The sequence below is a fragment of the Callithrix jacchus genome, chromosome 9 (assembly GCF_049354715.1).
Source record: "Callithrix jacchus isolate 240 chromosome 9, calJac240_pri, whole genome shotgun sequence".
NCBI lineage: Eukaryota > Metazoa > Chordata > Mammalia > Primates > Cebidae > Callithrix > Callithrix jacchus.
In genome coordinates this window covers 15,880,757-15,899,561 of record NC_133510.1, presented here as the reverse complement: position 1 = coordinate 15,899,561, position 18,805 = coordinate 15,880,757, and the positions used below count along the sequence as shown (strand labels likewise).

The window sequence follows — 18,805 nt, the reverse complement described above, 5'->3', positions numbered from 1 at the left end:
TTTCCAGTTGATCCACGCAGTGTTGGCCCACCTTGAACCCCTTCTGCAGGTGTGGTCAGCTCTACCCTCTCTCAGCTTGGGGAATCAGGATTTCCCTCTGGGAACTTACTTGGCTTCAGGGTCGTACTCTGCCCAAATTCTTTTAAACTCATCCAGGTGGTGGGGACCAAGGATGGACCAGTCCCTTGTCAGGTAGTCAAAGTTGTCCATGATGACAGCTACAAAGAGGTTGATGATCTGCGGGAGACAGTACCGTGAAGTGCTCTGAGAAGACGTTCCTACACACCTGCCTCTGGAACCCCCTTCCCAGCCAGGGCCCACAGATGGCAGAAGCCAACATTTCTAAAGACCAGTAATCCATCTTGCCAGTCTTAGAACTACCAGTCTTGGGTCTCTTGGACATAACCTTGATACAGCTTCCCTGAGAGTTACGTGGGATGAACCCACATCTGGGCTACAGCTTCCTTCCTACTGAGATGCTGGGCAGGGCTGCCCAGGACAGAGGGGGACTTTATCCCCTTTTCCTCACTCCTCAGCAAGATGCTAAAAAGCATAGTTCTTTCTAGGCCTTCAAATGTCCCCTTTGTCCTCTGGGACAATGCCACCATGACAAGAGCCAAGAACGGACAAGCAAGATGCTGGTGGCGCTCACTCTGGCCCAGGGCTTTCTGCCTTTCTCTCCATGTGGCTGGACACTCCTGTCAACTTAGTCTTCCCAAGCCAGCTCCTCTGATGGGGTTGCCCTGACCATGAGCTGCAGAGATGGAGGGCTCAGGCTGCCCTGGACCTGGGCACTCATGACTAGCTGTTGAGGCCCCCGTCGGCTTACCAGGAAGGCACAGAGCATGTAGAAGCTGATGAAGTAGAAGACGGCAAAGCTGCTGCCACAGGGTGTTTCACCCTCCGTGCTGTTGCTGGGCTCAGACTCTGGGGCACACTTCTTGCCTGGCATGCAGGCCAGCATGATGTCCTGCCAGGCCTCCCCAGTGGCACACCTGGAGGGGAGGGAGAGCCCACGGCCATGCAGCCCATCCTATAGACTCCAAGGAGGGCCCTCTCACCCTTCCCCACGTTTCCCTTTCCTCCTTCCCCAGAGGGAATCACTAAAATGAACTCGATGTTCATCATTCCCGAAATGCTCTGGTATGTTCACTAAATATGTGAACACATAGCATTATTTTGGAGATTTAAAAATTTTATATAAAAGTAACACATTGCACGTTTTCTGAAAACTTGCTGTTTTTGCAATCCACACGATGTTTTTGAGACTTAGCACTTTGGATGTATTTTAGTTCTAGTTCTTTCACCTTGACTGCTGTGTAGGGGTATGCTTGTTATATGAACGTACCATAAAAAAATCCACTGTCCTGTTAAGGAACATTTAGGTGTTTCATTTTTTCTTTTACTAGGACAAATAACACTGCAATAAACATGCAGATTTATATCTTGGGTATCCACTCAGAAGTGGGATTGCCAGTTAGAGTACATGTATCTTCATTTTCACTAGATATTTCATGTTTGTCCAACTTAGACCCCTATTACCAGTGTAGGAGAAATGACATTACTGTACAAACTCATCAATTCATTAGTGAATTGGTTTAAATGTTGCTCATATAATGTGTGTGAGACACGTCACTGTTGCTTTAATTTGGTTATAAAATGATTGATTAGTGGGTGGAGAGTTTAGATATTTATCTTCTGTTAAATTGCATGTTCATATTTTTGCTTGTTTGATTCAGGTTGTTTTCTTGTTCGCTTGTAGGGTGCTTAAGATATTCTATTCTCTATTCTTTTAAAACATTTCAATTGTTTTTTGGAAACAGGTAGTTTTGGCTTACATGAACAAGTTCTTTGGTGGTTAATTCTGAGATCCGGTGCACTCATCACCCAAACAGTGTACACGATACCCAATGCGTCGTCTTTTATCGCTGACTGTCCTCCCACTCTTCCCCAAGTCCCCAAAGTCCATTATATCATTCGTATGCCTTTGCATCCTTATAGCTTAGCTCCTACTTATAAGTGAGAACATATGATATTTGGTTTTCCATTCCTGTTACTTCACTTAGAATAATGGCCTCCAAATTCATCCAGGTTGCTGCAAAGTCCATTATTTTATTGCATTTTATGACTGAGTAGTATTCCATGGTGTATATACGTCACATTGTCTTTATCCATTCGTTGGCTGATGGACATTTAGGTTAGTTCCATATCTTTTTTTCTTTCTTTTTTTTTGAAACAGAGCCTAGCTCTATCACCCAGGCTGGGGTGCAGTGGCACAATTTCAGCTCACTGTAACCTCCACCTCCTGGGTTCAAGCGAGTCTCCTTTCTCCTGCCTCAGCCTCCCGAGTAGCTGGGATTACAGGCATGCACCACCACACCTGCTAAATTTTGTATTTTTAGTAGAGATGGGCTTTCACCATGTTGGCGAGGCTGGCCTTGAACTCCTGACCTCAGGTGATTCGCCTGCCTTGGCCTCCCAAAGTGCTGTGATTGCAGGCCTGAGCCACCACACTCAGCCGGTTCCATATCTTTCCAGTTGCAAATTGTGCTGCCCTAAACGTGTGTGTGCATGTGTCTCTTTCATGTAATGACTTCTTTTCCTTTGGGTAGATACCCAGTAGTGGGATTGCTGTATGGAATAGTATAGTATATCCCTTTTAGTTCTTTAAGGAATCTCCATACTGTTTTCCATAGTGGTTGTACTAGTTTACATTCCCGCCAGCAGTGTAAAAGTGTTCCCTTTTCACCACATCCATACCAACATCTATGATTACTATTATTTTAATTATAGCCATTCTTGCAAGAGTAGGGTGGTATCTCATGGTGCTTTCATGTCTATTCTTAATCCGTTGTTAGTTGTATGCATCAGAAATATCTTATTCCAACTTGTGGCTTGTCTCTGGCATTATTTATAGTGTATTTTGGTGAATCTAAGTTTTTTATTTCAGTGAGGTCAAATTTTTAATTTTTTCCTCTATGTTTTGTGCTTTTTGGATCTTGTTTTAAAAATCCTTCCCTATTTTAGGTCATAAAAACATTCTTTTCTGTGTTCTTCTAAAGGTTCTAAAGTTTAGTTTTTCACAATAACTTGTTAACCTGAAATTTACTTTCAGGTTTGATATGAGGTAGAAATATGCTTTTATTTTTTTCTGTATAGATAAGTAATTTTATTAATACTATTTACTGAATAGTACACCTTTACCTACCTAATTGAAATATTTCTTCCGCCACGAGCTGTATGTTCATAGGTGTGTGGGTCTTGTGCTAGCCTTTACATTCCATTCCTTAGGTTTATCTGTTTATCTTGGTACTGATGTAGTGTGCTGTCTTCATTCCCATAGCCTTATAGTAAGTCCTGCCCTCTCACAGAGCAGGAGTCCTTCCAACCTGTGGTTCTTCAACATTTATCTTGGCTATTCAGTTTCCTTTTCTATTCCACAGACACATTAGCATCAGTTTCAGGCTCTACAAGTAATTCTGTTGGAAGTTTTATTAGAATTGCACTGAGATATTGATTAATTTGGGGAATCCTGACATCTTTATGATATTAAGTCTGCTGGCCGGAAATGTGGCATATCATTTCTTTTATTTTGTTGCACATTTAAAATGGTATAGTTTCAACATTATATTTTAAAAGCTGTATCTGTTTGCTGCTGATATAGAGGGAATACAATTAATTTCATATTACAGAATATTTGCTGAACTCCCCTATTAGTTTTAGCAACTTTCTGTAATTTTTCTTGTATAGATACACAGGCAATCAGTTTTTTTGGCATTTAATTTTGTTTCTTCCTCCCAATTCTTAGGCTTTGCTTTATTTTTCTTGTCTTCTTTTATTGGGCAAGAGTTACAAAATAATAATATTGAAAAAGTAATAGTATAAGATCTTGTCTATTATATTTACTAATTAATTATTACCAGTACAGGAAAGCAATTATTTTTCTTTGTTAATATTTTAATTTTTCACTTTATTAGTTGTATTGTCATAAAAGGTTTTTAGTTAATTTGCATAGATTTTCTACTTGAATTAGCCTGTTGTCTGCACACAATGACAGTTACGTGTACACATTTTCATATTTATAACTGCTCGCTTTTTAATCTTTTTCTTGTTGGCATTAACTTTATATTAGTCTTATGGGATGAGTGAGGAGGTTTTCTACATCTTTCTGTTCCTGGAATGTTTATGTAACATTGTAATGATCAATTCTTTCACAGACCTCACAAATAAAAATATTGAATATTGGGCCTTTTCAAAGGGTAAATTTTTGACTACCTTTTCAATTTATGTTGTAGTTTTTTTCTTTTATTCTTAAGATAATTTATAATTCTTTTTTTTCATTTAGGTTTTCAAATATATTGTCATAAATGTGTTCATGATGTTCTCTGTCTTCTTATTTGATTCTGATATTATTTGTCTGCCACTTTTAGAAAAATCGTGTGTGTGTGTGTGTTTAGAGATGGGATGTCACTTCATCATCCAGGCCGGAGTGCAGTGGAGCCATCTTAGCTCACTGTAACCTCAAACTCCTGGGCTTAAGTGATCTTCCCACCTCAGCTTCTCAAGTAGCTGAGACTACAGATGCATGGCACCACACCTGGGTAATATTTTGAGTTTTTATTTTTAATGATGGAGTTTTGCTGTGTTGCCCAGGCTGGTTTCATACTCCTGGTCTTAAGTGATCTTCCCCCCTCAGCCTCCCAAGTTGTGGAGATTACAGGTGTGAGCCACCACACCTGGTGAAACTTTTATTTTTGATAGACTGAGAAGCTCTCACTGAGCATAGCCTCCATGTCTTGGAGATCTGTTCCTGGCATTTATCTTTGGTATCCTTCATTCTCTTGGCCAAAAGTTTAGCATATTATTTGACCTCTTCCTTATTATTATTACCATTTTTGAGACACAGTCTCTCTCTGTCGCCAGGCTGGAGTGCAGTGGCACGATCTCAGCTCACTGCAACCTCCACCTCTTGAGTTCAAGTGATTCTCCTGCCTCAGCCTCCTTAGTAGCTGGGATTTCAGGCAAGTGCCAGGCTAATTTTTACACTTTTAGTAGAGACAGGGTTTCACCATGTTGGCCATGCTGGTCTCGAACTCCTGACCTCATGATCCACTTGCCTCAGCCTCCCAAAGTGTTGGGATTATAGGCATGAGCCACCACACCTGGTCTTCCTTGTCTGTTTTTTAGTGTTCTGTTTCTTCAGAGCAGTACGTCAGTATTTGTGTTGCAGGACATGTGGAGTGAGAAGATGCTGAGTCTCGGGTGCTCTGGTCCTAGGTTCCTGACATCTTTGTTTAGGGGCTTACTGACAACGTACTGCTGGACATCATCTTTATAGAGAAGGAAAAGTTATTGAACTGTGCCATCTTGTTTGGACCCCAGGTGAAAAGGCACAGTAGTATCAGTCAGTCTAGAAATATCCTTCTCTCCACCCTATCTTTTTTTTACAATAACTAAATTAAGAACAGTCAGATTGGCACCAACAATGCAACCCTGAACAATCTGCTTTCCTTCTCCAGTTCTCCTTGGTCTATATCAGAATGCCCATATGCAGTAGCAGGTGGATACAACCACAGGTCAGGACATGCCGCTTCATAAGGAAGCCATGCTTATCATTGTACCATTAGTTCGGCCCACAGAACCCTTCTATTTTTTACCCAGAGTGACACAGGCAACTTCTGAGTCCATATGCTTCTCATAAAAGGTATGGTTTGCATTCACTGTCCACTTCAATGGGTTTCTGGCAGCCACTGGCTGGGAAGGAGAGCTTTGGCTTCATCTTGAAGCAGCTAATCACCTCTGAGGGGCCACAAAACAGAGGCATGGAATCCTCTTGTCATTCTAAAAAATCACATCCCCATCTGTAATCATGTTGCTTTTTGCATTCCTGATGTTCTGTTTTTTCAAAAAAATTGGATTTCATGAAGGTTTGTCTGTTTATTGGTCTTTTCAAAGGATCAGCTTTAGAGTTTATTGATAAAATCCCTTTTTATTTTATATTTTATTAATTTATGCTTTTATTTTATTTACTTTTTTTAAGATGGAGTCTCACCCTGTTGCCCAGGCTGTAGTGCAATGGCATGATCTTAGCTCACTGCAACCTCTGCCTCCCGGGTTCAAATGACTTTCCTGCCTCAGCCTCCCAAGAAGAAGGGATTACAGGCACCTGCCACCACACCCAACTAATTTTTGTACTTTTAGTAGAGACAGGGTTTCACCATGTTGGCTAAGCTGGTCTTGAACTCCTGACCTCGTCATCTGCCTGCCTCAGCCTCCCAAAGTGCTGGGATTAACAGATGTGAGCCACTGTGCCTGAACTGCTTTTATTTTAAAAAATGCATTCCTTCGTATTCTGGGGTTATTTTACTATTCACTTCCCCATTTAGTAGCTTATTTAATATAAATCTTTTAAAATAAATAAATCTTAGGCTGTGAACTTTTCTTTGGTGTTGATTGATGCGTCTCCTACACTTAAGATATGGTGCTCTGGGTCTCATTTCTAAGTACAGTCCTGCGTCACTTAACAATGTGGAGATGCATGGTTAGGCAATTCTGTTGTGCAAACAGCATACAGTGGACTCACACAAACCTAGATGGGATAGCTACGACACACCTCGGCTCCCTGCGCTACAAACCGATACAGCACGCGACTGGAACACAACGGTTAGTATTTATGTATCTAAACATAGCTAAACAGAAAAGGAACAGTAAAAATGGACCAGTAAAGAAGATGTAAAGCTAGCGCACTGTAGAGGTGCATACCATGAATGGAGCTTGCAGGAGGGAAGGCTGTTCTGGGTGGGCAGCGAGTGAGTGGTGAGTGAATGTGAAGGCCTAGGACATGACTGCACACTATGGTACACCACTGGAGATGAGAAACACCATACACTTAGGCTACACACATTTATAAAAAGCATTTTTCTTTCTTCAGTAATCAACTTCAGCTTAATGTAACAGTTTTACTTTATAAACTTTTTAAACTTTTGACTCTTTTATAAAAACACAACTTAAAACACACATTGTACAGCTGTACAAAAATACTTTTCTTTATATCCTTATTTTATGTTTTTTTTTTAAAATTAAACACTTTACGTTTTTTGTTAAAAGCTAATACACAAACCCACACATTAGTCTAGGCCTACACAGGGTCAGGAGCATCAATACCACTGTCTTCCACCTCCACGTCTTGCCCACTGGAAGGTCTTCAGGGGCGGTAACACGCATGGAGCTGTCATCTCCTATGATAACAATGCCTTCTGGATACCTCCTGCAGGATCTGCCTAAGGCTGCTTCACAGTTAACTTAAAAAAATAAGTAGAAGCAGTACGTTGCAAAATAATGATAAAAGTATAGTGCAGTAAGCACATAAACAGGTGACAGCCATTTATTCCCATTATCAAATGTCATGCACGGTACATATTGTCTGTGCTACACTTTTATATGACTGACAGCACCACGAGCACATGAGTAAAGCCTTGCGCTACATTACAGTGCTACAGCATCATCACTGGGTGACAGGAATTTTCCAGCTCCATTGTAATTTTAGGCAGTCTGCCATTGGCCAAAATGTCATTTTGTGGTGCATGACTGTAGGCTATAGTTTCAGCTTTGAGTTACGAAGAAGAGTGACAAACATTTTAAGTAGATTTTGAAGGGGTTCTTTTTTTCTCAAGTCAGAGTTTCGCTCTTGTTACCCAGGTTGGAGGGCAATGGCGCGATCTCGGCTCACCGCAACCTCCGCCTCCTGGGTTCAGGCAATTCTCCTGCCTCAGCCTCCTGAGTAGCTGGGATTACAGGCACGCGCCACCATGCCCAGCTAATTTTTTGTATTTTTAATAGAGACGGGGTTTCACCATGTTGACCAGGATGGTCTCGATCTCTTGACCTCATGATCCACCCGCCTCGGCCTCCCAAAGTGCTGGGATTACAGGCGTGAGCCACTGCGCCCGGCAGGGGTTATTGTTTTTATGGTTAATTTATAATTTTGCTATATCGAGATAAGAGCAGCTTTAGAATTTGTTTAATTCTTTGGACTTATATCTTGGCTAATTTTTGTGAATGTTTCTGGGGTGTTTAAAAAGGATGTGGGTTTTTTTTTTGCCATTTATTGAGTATAAATCTATAAGATCAAGTCTGTTAATTGTATTATTTAGATGTTCTTTACCCTTTTTTCTATGTTGGTCTATTTGAACTGTCATGCTCTACTTCCTGTATTAAACCTGCCATTGTGTGTGTGTGTGTGTGTGTGTTCTCCTTATAGTTCTATCAGTGTGTGATTGATACATTTCCAAACTATATTGTTAGACTCAGGTAGTTTTATGACTGTTACATATTTTTGATGGATTATGCCTTTTATCAATATAAAATCTCTCTGTGTCTTGTTTAATGCCTTTCACCTGGAATTCTATTTCTGCTACTGCTGTTATTACATCTACAATGTGAGCCTGATATGGTATTTGTTTTTCCATCCTTTTATTTTCATTTTCTTTAGGTCATTTTGTTTTACTATATCTGTTACAAACAGGCTAGAGCTAGATATCTTCAAGTCAACATCAGAGTATCTTTTAACAGTGAACTTTAGCTCAATAATTTTTAGTAATTATTATCTTTGGGGTTTTGTTTGTTTGTTTGTTTTTGAGACAGAGTCTCGCTCTGTCGCCTAGGCTGGAGTGCAGTGGCACAATCTTGGCTCACTGCAACCTCGTCTCCTGGTTTCAAGAGATTCTCTTGCCTCAGCCTCCTGAGTAGCTGGGACTGCAGGAGCGTGCCACCATGCCCAGCTAATTTTTTTTGTATTTTCAGTAGAGACAGGGTTTCACTGTGTTAGCCAGGATGGTCTTGATCTCCTGACTTCATGATCCATCCACCTCGGCCTCCCAAAGTGCTGGGATTACAGGTGTGAGCTACTGCACCCGGCCTGCTGTTGTTCTTCTTCCTGCCATCTCATTTTACTATTCTAATTTCTGTGTTTTATTTATTTCTTTTTCTACTTTTGCTTTACCTTCCTCTTGATGTTTGTCCATTGTTTCCTCTAGTGGTTTAGAATGTATACATTCCATTTCTATTTTTTTAGTGACTGACTTTTAAATATTTAACACATGCATTTATACATATGTTCCCTTAGTTTTGTACAGAATTAAACAGTATCTATTTCTTAGCCCCAAACAAGAGAAGAAACTGGTTTCATGTTTCTCATTCTTCTACCACCTCACCTCCTACCTTGCTGACATAACATAAAATATTACTTCCAAATTGTCATTAAGGTTCTGTACATTTTCCCCTTAACAATTATCTAGACTTTGTGTAAACTTATAATGTCCTTGTTCATAACTCACAACTATCAGCTTCATTATTTTTTACTCGTATCATTACTCTGCTCATTCTAGTTCTTTGATTCATTTTTCATTCTGTGGAAGTACAGCCTGAGTAATTGCTTCAAGGAAGACTCATGTGGGGGAGTAAACTCTATGGTTCTGACACTTTTGGAAACGTCTCTATTTTACCTGGCTACTTGAATGCTGTTTAGACTGCATATAGAGGGCCAGGTTCAAAAATACACTTTCCTCATGATTTTGAACATGTTATTCCATTGTCTTCTATTATATACATACTTTTGTTAATGAGAAATCTAATGCTAACGAAAGTTTAGCATGATTTTGAAAGTAATTCCTCTTTGGCAACACTATTAAAGAGTGTATTCTTGGCACCTTTGTCGAAAGTCAGTTGGCTATAAATGAGTGGGTTTATTTCTCAGGTTTCTATCCTGAGCCATTGCTTTATGTGTCTGTTTTTAATGCCAGTATCATGCTGTTTGGTTACTATAGCTTTGTAACAGATTTTGATATCAGGCAATGTAATGCCTCCAGCTTTGTTCTTGCTCAAGATTGCTTTGGCTATTCAGGGTCTTTTGTGGTTCCATAGGATTGTTTTTTCCATTTCCATAAAAAATGACTTTGGCATTTTGATAGGAATTGCATTTGTAGATTGCTTTGGGTAGTACGGTCATTTTAACAATATTAATTCTTCCAATCCATGAACACAAGATATCTTTCCATCTATTTATGTCACCAACTATTTCTTTTATCAGGTTTTTTAAGTTCTCCATTTATAGATCATTCAATTTACTCCTAAGTATTTTATTTTTATTTTTTTTTGATGCTATTGTAAAAGGGGCTGATTTCTTAATTTCTCTTTCAGATAGTTAATAGTTAGTGTAAATAAATGCCACTCATTTTTGTGTGGTTGATTTTGTATCCTGCAACTTTACTGAATTAGTTTATCAGCTGTAATAGTTTTTCAGTGGTCTTTAGGATTTTCTACATATAAGATCATGTCATCAGCAAACAGAGAAAATTTCACTTCTTCCTTTCCTATTTGGATGCCTTTTAAAAAAATTTGCCTAATTGCTCTGGCTAGGACTTCCAGTATTATTATGTTGACTAGAAATGGTGAGAGGGGGCATCTTTGTCTTGTTCCTCATCTTGAAGGAAAAGCTTTCAATTTTTCACCATTATGTATGATGTTAGTTGTGGCCTTGTCATATGTGGCCTTTATTGTGTGGCAGTACATTCCTTCTATGCCTAATTTGTTAGAGAGGTTTTTATCTTGAAAGGATGTTGAATTTTGTCAAATGCTTTGTATGCACCTATTGAAATGATCACATGGGTCTCTTTTCCTTCATTCTGCTAATATGGTGTATTACATTTATTGATGTGCATATGTTGAACCATCCTTGCATCCCTGGAATGAAACCCACTTGATCATGATGCATCATCTTTTCCAGGTACTGTTGGATTCAGTTTGCTAGTATTGTGTTGAGGATTAAATGAGGATGAAGCCCAGTGCATGTGGACGTAAGCAACCAGCATGGCAAATGGCACAGGTGCTGGGAGTGATAGATATCTGTACTTATTGGATAAGAAAACCGAGGTTCAGAGAAGTTAGCTGTCTCTGTTAAGGTCACAAAGCGTGTCACCAGGTTGGCTTTGGGCCTGTTCAGATTCCAAGCCATGCTACTTTCAGCATGTGACTTTTGCTCCCCTAATGGCTTTGGCTGGTTTCCAGCAGGTGTGCCAGTGCCCAGTGTGTTGCTCCATGGAAAGTTATCTAAATGACAATGGAACCACTGGCTTCCTTGTCAAGTGGATGGCAAGCATACATCCTCTCCCTTCCTACTCCCCAGCAGACAGTTCCCTCTCATTCTACAACCAGGCCACAGCATGGCACCATGCAGGGGTGTGTGTGTGTGTGTGTGTGTGTGTGTGTGTGTGTACCTGTGTCCTCAGGGACCCACCTGAAGAGGAGCAGCACAGCTTGGGGGAAGGTCTGAAAATTGTTGTTCCGGTTGATCTCTGTGGTATCATTCAGGGCAATTTTCCCAAACACCTGGGAGAGGGAAGGAAAAGGTATTCAGTGACTTGTGGACAGAGAGGGTCCTAATTTCCCACCATTGTTCAATGGTCTCTTCAGGGGTCTCAGGGGTCCCTGGAACTGGCCAGTCCACAGGCTGAACCGTCTTCCCATGCAACACTGCGGGCACCTAGTGCCCCACTCAGCCCCTAAGCCCAATCCCCATATTGGACAAGTGTAAGAACCAAAGTGCCCACAGCCTCAGGAAGATCTCTGCAGCCCAGTAGGAGCTGGGGCTGAGAGCAGTGGATGCTGGGACTGAGAGCAGTGGATGCTGGGAATGGGACCCAGCTTCTGACAGGACATAGGATGCACTGGCCTTCTTTACTTTGCCATTTCAAATCTGCATGCCCAAGCACTCTTTCAAATTTAGTTCTTGCATTTTGGAGTAATATGGAGTGAGTGATCAGGGGCCACGGCAAGCTTAATTCATTCCTGAAATCCTCTTTTCCCTGCTTTTTTAAAAGCTGTGCTTATCTTAGAAACTGCCCCCTTTATCATGTATCAAGGTAGCTCTTTTAGTCTCAAAAGGTTTTGGCAACTGAATCTTGGGTCTTTCTGTGATGAGCAAGTAGGGGACTTTCTGAAGGAGTGGCCGAGGAAATGCTCTGGGCTAGTGTGGGTGCCCTGCCGGGTTTGACCTTGGAACCTCAAGCTGGATCCCTGAGCTGGGAATGGAGAGCTCCAGGTTTGCAGTGAGAGGTGCAGTGGGCGCCTGGGAAGGGAGGGCTCAGAGAACTGCTGCACGTTTGATGCAGTAAGCCTTGCCTTGATTTGGCCCTTCCTTGCTTCCTCCTTCTTTCCTCCCTCCCTCTCAGTCATTAGCTTCAAATGAATCTGATTGGGGTAATTCTCAGGCCTATCAGACCTGGACAAAAACAGTGGTGCAGGGCAGACACACTTGCTGCTGTTTCTTGCGAAGGGGCTGTGTCTCTCCCAAGGCCCCTTGCATAACTCAGGAGTGTCTTTCCTCTACCAAGAGCAGAACCCAGGCTTCGGGGAGGGAAGTTCTCTGGGCTATGTATTCTGTACCTGGACATTCTCCTGTTACTTACAGGAGATCCATTTGGGGCAAGTTCCAATTCCTGTGGCCTTTTGGGCTTCAGAAAATGAAATAGGAGGGAGAGGGATAGTCAGGAATGAGAGGGAGAAGGGAGGGAGGAAGGCATTAGGGAATGTGGTTCTGGGACTGGGAAGAGACAGAGCAAGAAGCCAGGAGATGTGAGCCTCCCTACCTGCATCCCGATCACCGCGTAGATGAAGAACAGCATCACGATCAGGAGGGCCACATAGGGCAGGGCCTGGAAGGAAGCACAGAAGACTCCCATGAGGCCAGAGTGCAGAGGCCAGCTGGCCCCTTCCCAGGGAGCGCTGCACCCCTGTCTCTGCAGCCATCAGCTGTTGCCTGTTTTGGGCTGGGGCGCATTTTTCCAAGAGTCCCACAGGACTACAGGGAACCTGGGAGAAGGCCTGAGAAACCAGAACTGACTTCTCATTTCAGCTTGGTTTTCAAAGCAGGCTGTGGAGTAATGATATAGTGTGACATTACCTGGGCAAAACAATCAAGAATGAGCAAAACCTCCTCCGACTACACATGTGCAGTATGTTTGTACCAGGCAGGAGAAATGGTGGAGGACAGCACTCAGCTGACTGTGGTTACCTGTGAGTGGGGCGGTGGCAAGTTACACCCTCTCTTTACACAAATTAACTCTGTCCCACTAGTTGTAGTGAGCGGATATTACACTTGCAACGAAAACATTTAATAAGGAAAAATCCAGCAGAAAGATCATAGGCTCAAATCCCCTTTCTGCTGCTTTCTATCTATGAGAGCTGGGGTGCTTCTCTTAGCTTCAGACTCCTCATGGGAAATGTGGAAATAATAATAATGACCTCTCAGAGGTTTCGTGGTTTAAATGATTTAAGGCCTACAAAGTGCTTAGTGCAATGCTTTGCAGAGTTGGGTTCCACACGTTCTATTCGCTCAATGTATTATCTGTCTGGCAGCTGAGACAATGAATTTTCCAGAGCCCCTGCCATTTCTGGGGAGAGGCCACGGTCCCTAGGATGGGAGGTAGGGCCCGCACTCTGGGCGCCACTTCAGCCGGTCTCTAGAGGGTGTCGTGAGAGCACACGCCACTGTCAGGCCTCGAAGTCACCCAGTAGGTGCCTCTTCCCAGCCCCAGGAGATGTTGTGGGTCAGGGCAAGTATATTGGGTCCCTGTATGGCCACTCACAGCTGTGGGTCCTTCATGCACCCAAGGACAGGGGTGGTGGGAGTCCTGCTTCTGCCGGTGTCTACCATTCCGAATCCCTGGAGCCTTGGCTGAGTGTGACACTGGGTGCAGGAGCCTCAGCTCATCACGAGGTGGGGTCAGCCCTGCCAGCTCGGAGGAGGCCTGGCTGCCATCGGGAGCTCCCTGGAGAGCCTTGGATGGTCAGTCCCTGGTAGGAGGCTCTGGGGGCCTAGCCAGAATGGGACTCCCACTGAGGATGGGCACCTTTCCTCTGGCTACAGCTACAGCCATGGGCATACCTGGACCAGGCCCAGGCACACCCTGTCCCCAGGCAGGCACTGGCTGGGGCAGGGGACACAAAAGCCATCTTCCCCGATGGCCTCCGGTCTTGAGAAGGCTAAGAGTGGCCCCTCCATTGTGGGGAGAGGAGCCTGCCTTCCACCAGCCAAGGGAAGCAGGAAACCGCCTTCACGGTTCTGCACTCATCTGGGGGAATTCAAGTGACCCAACAGCTTTGCTTCTCCTTAACTTCAAACCTAGGAAGGCTCCTCTGAGCTGGCCGGGGCTGATTGTCATTCTGTTTTAACCAGGAAATAATGGCTGAGCAAAGGAACTAATCATGTGGCCAGGCAGTCCTGGGCTCATTCGTGGGGCCTCTTTTGCCAAGTAGAGGACACCAGGGTCCTGAAAGTCTGGCCAAGGACATAACAGGTGCTGGAGCAGATGCTGCTGAAATGCCCACAGGGAGGAGGGTGACGGCCAGATTCTGAAAAAGCTGAATTTGAAGAGCCATAGCGGTCACCAGGTTGTCCAGTCTCTCCTTATCACAAAATCCCTTTGTCCAGTAAATTCTTGCCGAGAAAGACATAAATGATGGGTAAAAGTAAGGCAGACCCTTTCTGCCTCCCCTTAGCTCCCATCCCTCCTTTACCACCTGGCCTTCTGGGGCTCCGAGCCTACCTTGGAAACCACGTGCTTTGTCTAAGCCTCTGTGTGAAATGGGAGCCAGGTGGAGCTGCGGAGTTCTGTCACTCAGAGGAAGCAGCAGAGCCCCGGAGTGGAGGGCTCTTCCCATGCCAGCTCTGTCCCGGGCCGGGTGGCCGACCTGAGAAATGAGGGGTAGCTACCTGGAAGGACTTGATGAAGGTCCACAGCAGCGTCCTGATGCCCTCCCCGCGGCTCAGCAGCTTCACCAGGCGCATGACCCGGAACAGGCGGAAGAAGGTGATGGAGATGCGGGAGTTCTCCTCTGCGTTCTGGAACCCGTCGGCAACAGGAGGTGCAGTTAGCACAGCAAGAGGGGGTAAGAAGAGGAGGGCCCCTCCGAGAAATACAGCCCTCAGTGGCAGTGGCAGAAGGCAGGCCAGGGTTCGCTGCACTAGACTTCCCCCTAGGATGGGAGGGCAGCCGCCCACCTTTAACGGGTGGACAGCCCAGCCCCATGGTCTCTGCAGAGACAGACTGTGCTCAGGCCCCTGGGCTGTGGTCCTGTTTTTTTTATTCTCCCCACTTCCCCTTCATTCCTAGTTCTTAATGCCCTAGATGGAGGAACACACGACTCCATCAGGAACTTGCATATGCTTTGGAGTCTTCTAGGCCCAGAGCCAGCTGCCCTGGGAGCCCCTGCACTGCTGAGGAAGCAGCCTCTGTCTGCGTGGAGAGTCCTGTGTCCTGAGTGGGGCCCAGTGCTCTGCGAGGACATAGGTTGGTGACAGCCTCTTCCTAGTTGTAGGTATGTGTGCATTTGGGGTCCTGTGGGCTGCATCCTGAAGACACCTCACATCCCAGCTGCTTGGGACTCCAGCACTTCCCTTGTATCACCTCCTTCTACTTTCCACAGCCCCTGTCCCAAAGGGAGGGACTAGGGGTGCTACTCTGTGCTGGGAGAGGGGCTGGTTTGCAGCCCTTGCTCTGAAGCTGTTGCTCCTACTCCCCTCTGCCCTGCGGCCTCTAGGAGGCTCCAGCCTTCCAGGCTGTACAAGACCTTGGAACGGAGAGGGTCATAGGTCAGGGTAAGGGAGGGGAGGCCTTCCTTGCAACTGATGCTCCTGCAAATGGTCTCCCTCAGGGGCCCTGGGGAAGGGGAGAGGGAAGGTGAAGGGGAGGGAGGGTGGAATGCAGGCCAAGGTGAGTGGAGGTCCTTGGGCAGTTGCTGTTGGACCTTGGCGAGCCTGGGGGTTGGGCACATGCCTGGCCTGGGCTCAGGGGGCAGGATGGGCTGCCCTGTCATCCTCTGCCTCCAAACCTGAGAACTGAGCTGACTTCCCCACTTGGCCCTCCTTCTGCGCACACCAGCCTGGTGACCAGGAACCCAGGAGGGAGCCACCGTCGCATCCGGAGCTAGTGCAGCTCACCCAGCCCTGCAGGCACCTGGAGAGAATGGACCCTCGGGGGCTTCCTGTTACTGTTCCCATCCACACCACCCTCAAGGTGGGAGGTCTCAGGTTGTTACTGGGGCCACCTGGATCCTCCCCACTCCTTGCTTTACCTTGCCACTTGTTTATTTTTAATTATTTCTAGATCAGACTCTCCCTGGCAATATCCAGTGCAAAAGCCCTTCTAACTGCACTGCCTGCCCTAGCTGACCCTAATGTGGCATCAGAGGCTGCTCCCCTCACTATGCAGGACAGGAGATTATGAGGGAGGCAGGGAGACCCGGAGGCAGCCACCACCCTGCACAGAAGCAAGCCAGAGACCTCTCCTGCTTTCCAGACCTTCCAGACAGGAGAATAGCAAAAATACTTCTTATGTTTCAGAATCAGAGCTGCCTCAGTTCCTCCTAAGGCTCCTGTTTCCCTCAAGGCAGGGGACAGACTGGCGGGTCTCAGGACCTGCTGCATGGGTGCCTGAGGGGCTGGGTGGAGAGCTGTGGGCAGCAGCCCTGTCCTGTCCCAGGCTCTGCCCTGCCTGTGTGTTCTGAAGCCTTTGATGCCCTTAATCTCTGTATTTCTATCACCTGTGTATCTATTTGAAATTCTATTTTCACTCCATAAAAGGAGGTTCTGTTCCCCCAGAGGAGTATGCAGAGGAGGCTTAGGGTTTTATAACTCAGCTGTCAGTTCCACTGTGTTCAGGAAAGGAGAAAAAAAGAAAGAACAAGCTTCAGTGGAGAACTTCAGCTGCAAGTGTCAACAGTTTGAGAAGTTGGTGCCACAGGGGCATCTGGGTCTGCTGAGTTAAAAACAAAACAAAACAAAAAACACCCAACACCCAGCTTGCAGTATGAATTCCATTCCACTGTTCAGACCCTGCCCGGTGGCTGCTGTTTCCTAATGCTGCTCCACAAGGGGAAAGTACACGCGGCCACTAGGACGCACCAATTTCCCCATATAAACCAAATGACAGTGCAAAGAGGAGGCAGATCCAGACGGCTGATCCAGAAAGCAGGGTCCCCAGCAAGTGGGGTAGGGCACCCGGGGTGCAGCCTTTGCTGTAGTGGCCTTGTGGCCAGGTGGAGCCAGGCTGCACCGGGGAATACATCAACCCACCCAAGCTTGCTCAGCCTGCAGACTTTTTGGCTCAGTCAGTCAACCCAGTGGTCCTTCAAAAAACCGCATACTTGGCCCTGTTTGAAATGCGTAATGGCAGCCTTTTGGAGAAGGCTGGGCCAAGGAGGCTTCAAGGTCACATTGAATGGCGTCTCTTATCATTTTAGCCAAAGTGAATCACAGACGCCTACACCAGGAGTGGTCCCATCAACAGAGCTCGCTTTTCCGCTTCCAGCCCGCTGCAGAATAGTGGCTGTAGCCTAATTTTAACGGACTTCAGAAATTTAGAAAAATGGAAGGGGTAGCAAGGTTGGAGCGGCTGGAAATTCAACCACGCTCTTAGTAACAAGTATCTCCGCTTAAACCTCTTAAGGTGGCCTTTCACTTGAAGCACAGGGAGACTAGGAGCCACAGACACTGATTAATAGTAATCATCATCCGCCCTTCCATCTGTTGGCTAGAGCACCTCTTTCTTCCCTCCTTACCCTGCAGCCCCTACCATGGCTCTCATAGGTACCCTCTGCAAATTTCTCACATCAGATTAAGGTCAGAGGCTTTGGCCAGTGGAGTCCTCAGGGTGTTTAACAGGAAATGGCCCTCGGGTCCCATTCTCTCCCAGTGGCTTGTTAGATAGTCAAGATCACAGTGAATTACCACCCCAAGGAAAGCTCAGGGGTAACACAGTAACACTGCACAAAAGGCACCTTCACAGCTCACATGAGAAGGGAACAGGCAGGCAAGGCACACGGCAGACATGGTGGCCACATGCAGTGAGAGCCAGGCAGGGCTCCCAGGGACTCTGGAGGTCGGGGTGGGGAGAGTGGGGTGTTAGAGGGGGACACAGAAGCCGGGAGCGTGGTCGGCAGGGTCGGTCTTACCATAGAGGGAGAGCATTGGGTATGTTCAGCTGGCTTTAAAGAAAGGCAGATAGAGATAAGCTGTAATGAGTCTCCCATGAAGATGCCCGGTATTCTAGATCTTGGCTAACACAGGAGCAACACAGTGGCAGAAGAGGGCAAAAGGAAACAAGTGAAAGAAACACGAAAGTGTAGGCCTGGCAGGTCCTGGGCATCCCCGTGAGTGTGGGGTCTGTGTTGCTGGGTCTCATGTTAAATCAGGACCCACAGGCATTCTTCTACCTATGACCTTTAAATAACTCACATCCATAATATTATTAGATAAGCAGATGAGGTCTTCGGTACTTTGTGGATGGAGGTTTGTACTGTTTTGTTTTGTTTTAGAGACAGAGTCTTGGCTCTGTTGCCCAGGCTGGAGTGCCATGGCATAATCACAGCTCACTGCAGCCTTGAACTCCAGGGCTCAAATGATCCTCCCAAATCAGTCTCCCTAGTAGTTAGGGCTACAGGCACGTGCCACCATGCTCAGCTAATTAAAAACATTTTTGTAGAGATAGAGTCTCACTATAGTGCCCAGGCTGGTCTCAAACCCCTGGCCTGCCCCAAGCAATCCTTCTGCCTTGGCCTCCCAAAGTGCTGAGATTACTGGTGTAAGCCACTGTGCCAAGCCTGTTTTCATGTCTTAATCAGCCACTGTTAACCCTTGAGGACTTGGGCTTTATGCACTTTAGCTTACCCCAGGCAGGGCCAGCTGAAGGACAGAGGCCTTGCTGACGCCAGGGCCTACCCCTGCCCATACATATTTAAGCATCTAAGC

The 18,805-nt window shown here is 45.5% G+C and overlaps 1 protein-coding gene across 50 annotated transcripts in view; it reads right to left on the bottom strand.

Moving 5' to 3' along the window:
- CACNA1C (calcium voltage-gated channel subunit alpha1 C) overlaps positions 1 to 18,805 on the bottom strand; it is a 725,791-nt gene that overhangs the window by 31,317 nt on the left and 675,669 nt on the right. For 47 of the 50 annotated variants that reach the window (XM_078338403.1, XM_035258332.3, XM_078338402.1 and 44 more), the window contains 6 exons: positions 18,010 to 18,042; positions 14,771 to 14,899; positions 12,645 to 12,710; positions 11,294 to 11,385; positions 830 to 995; positions 110 to 237 (listed from right to left, as the gene is read on the bottom strand). In XM_078338403.1, the coding sequence (XP_078194529.1) occupies positions 110 to 237; positions 830 to 995; positions 11,294 to 11,385; positions 12,645 to 12,710; positions 14,771 to 14,899; positions 18,010 to 18,042 (614 nt within the window). The remainder of the gene's footprint in view (positions 1 to 109; positions 238 to 829; positions 996 to 11,293; positions 11,386 to 12,644; positions 12,711 to 14,770; positions 14,900 to 18,009; positions 18,043 to 18,805) is intronic. The other 3 variants (XM_078338404.1, XM_078338415.1, XM_078338417.1) reach the window with 1 other exon arrangement.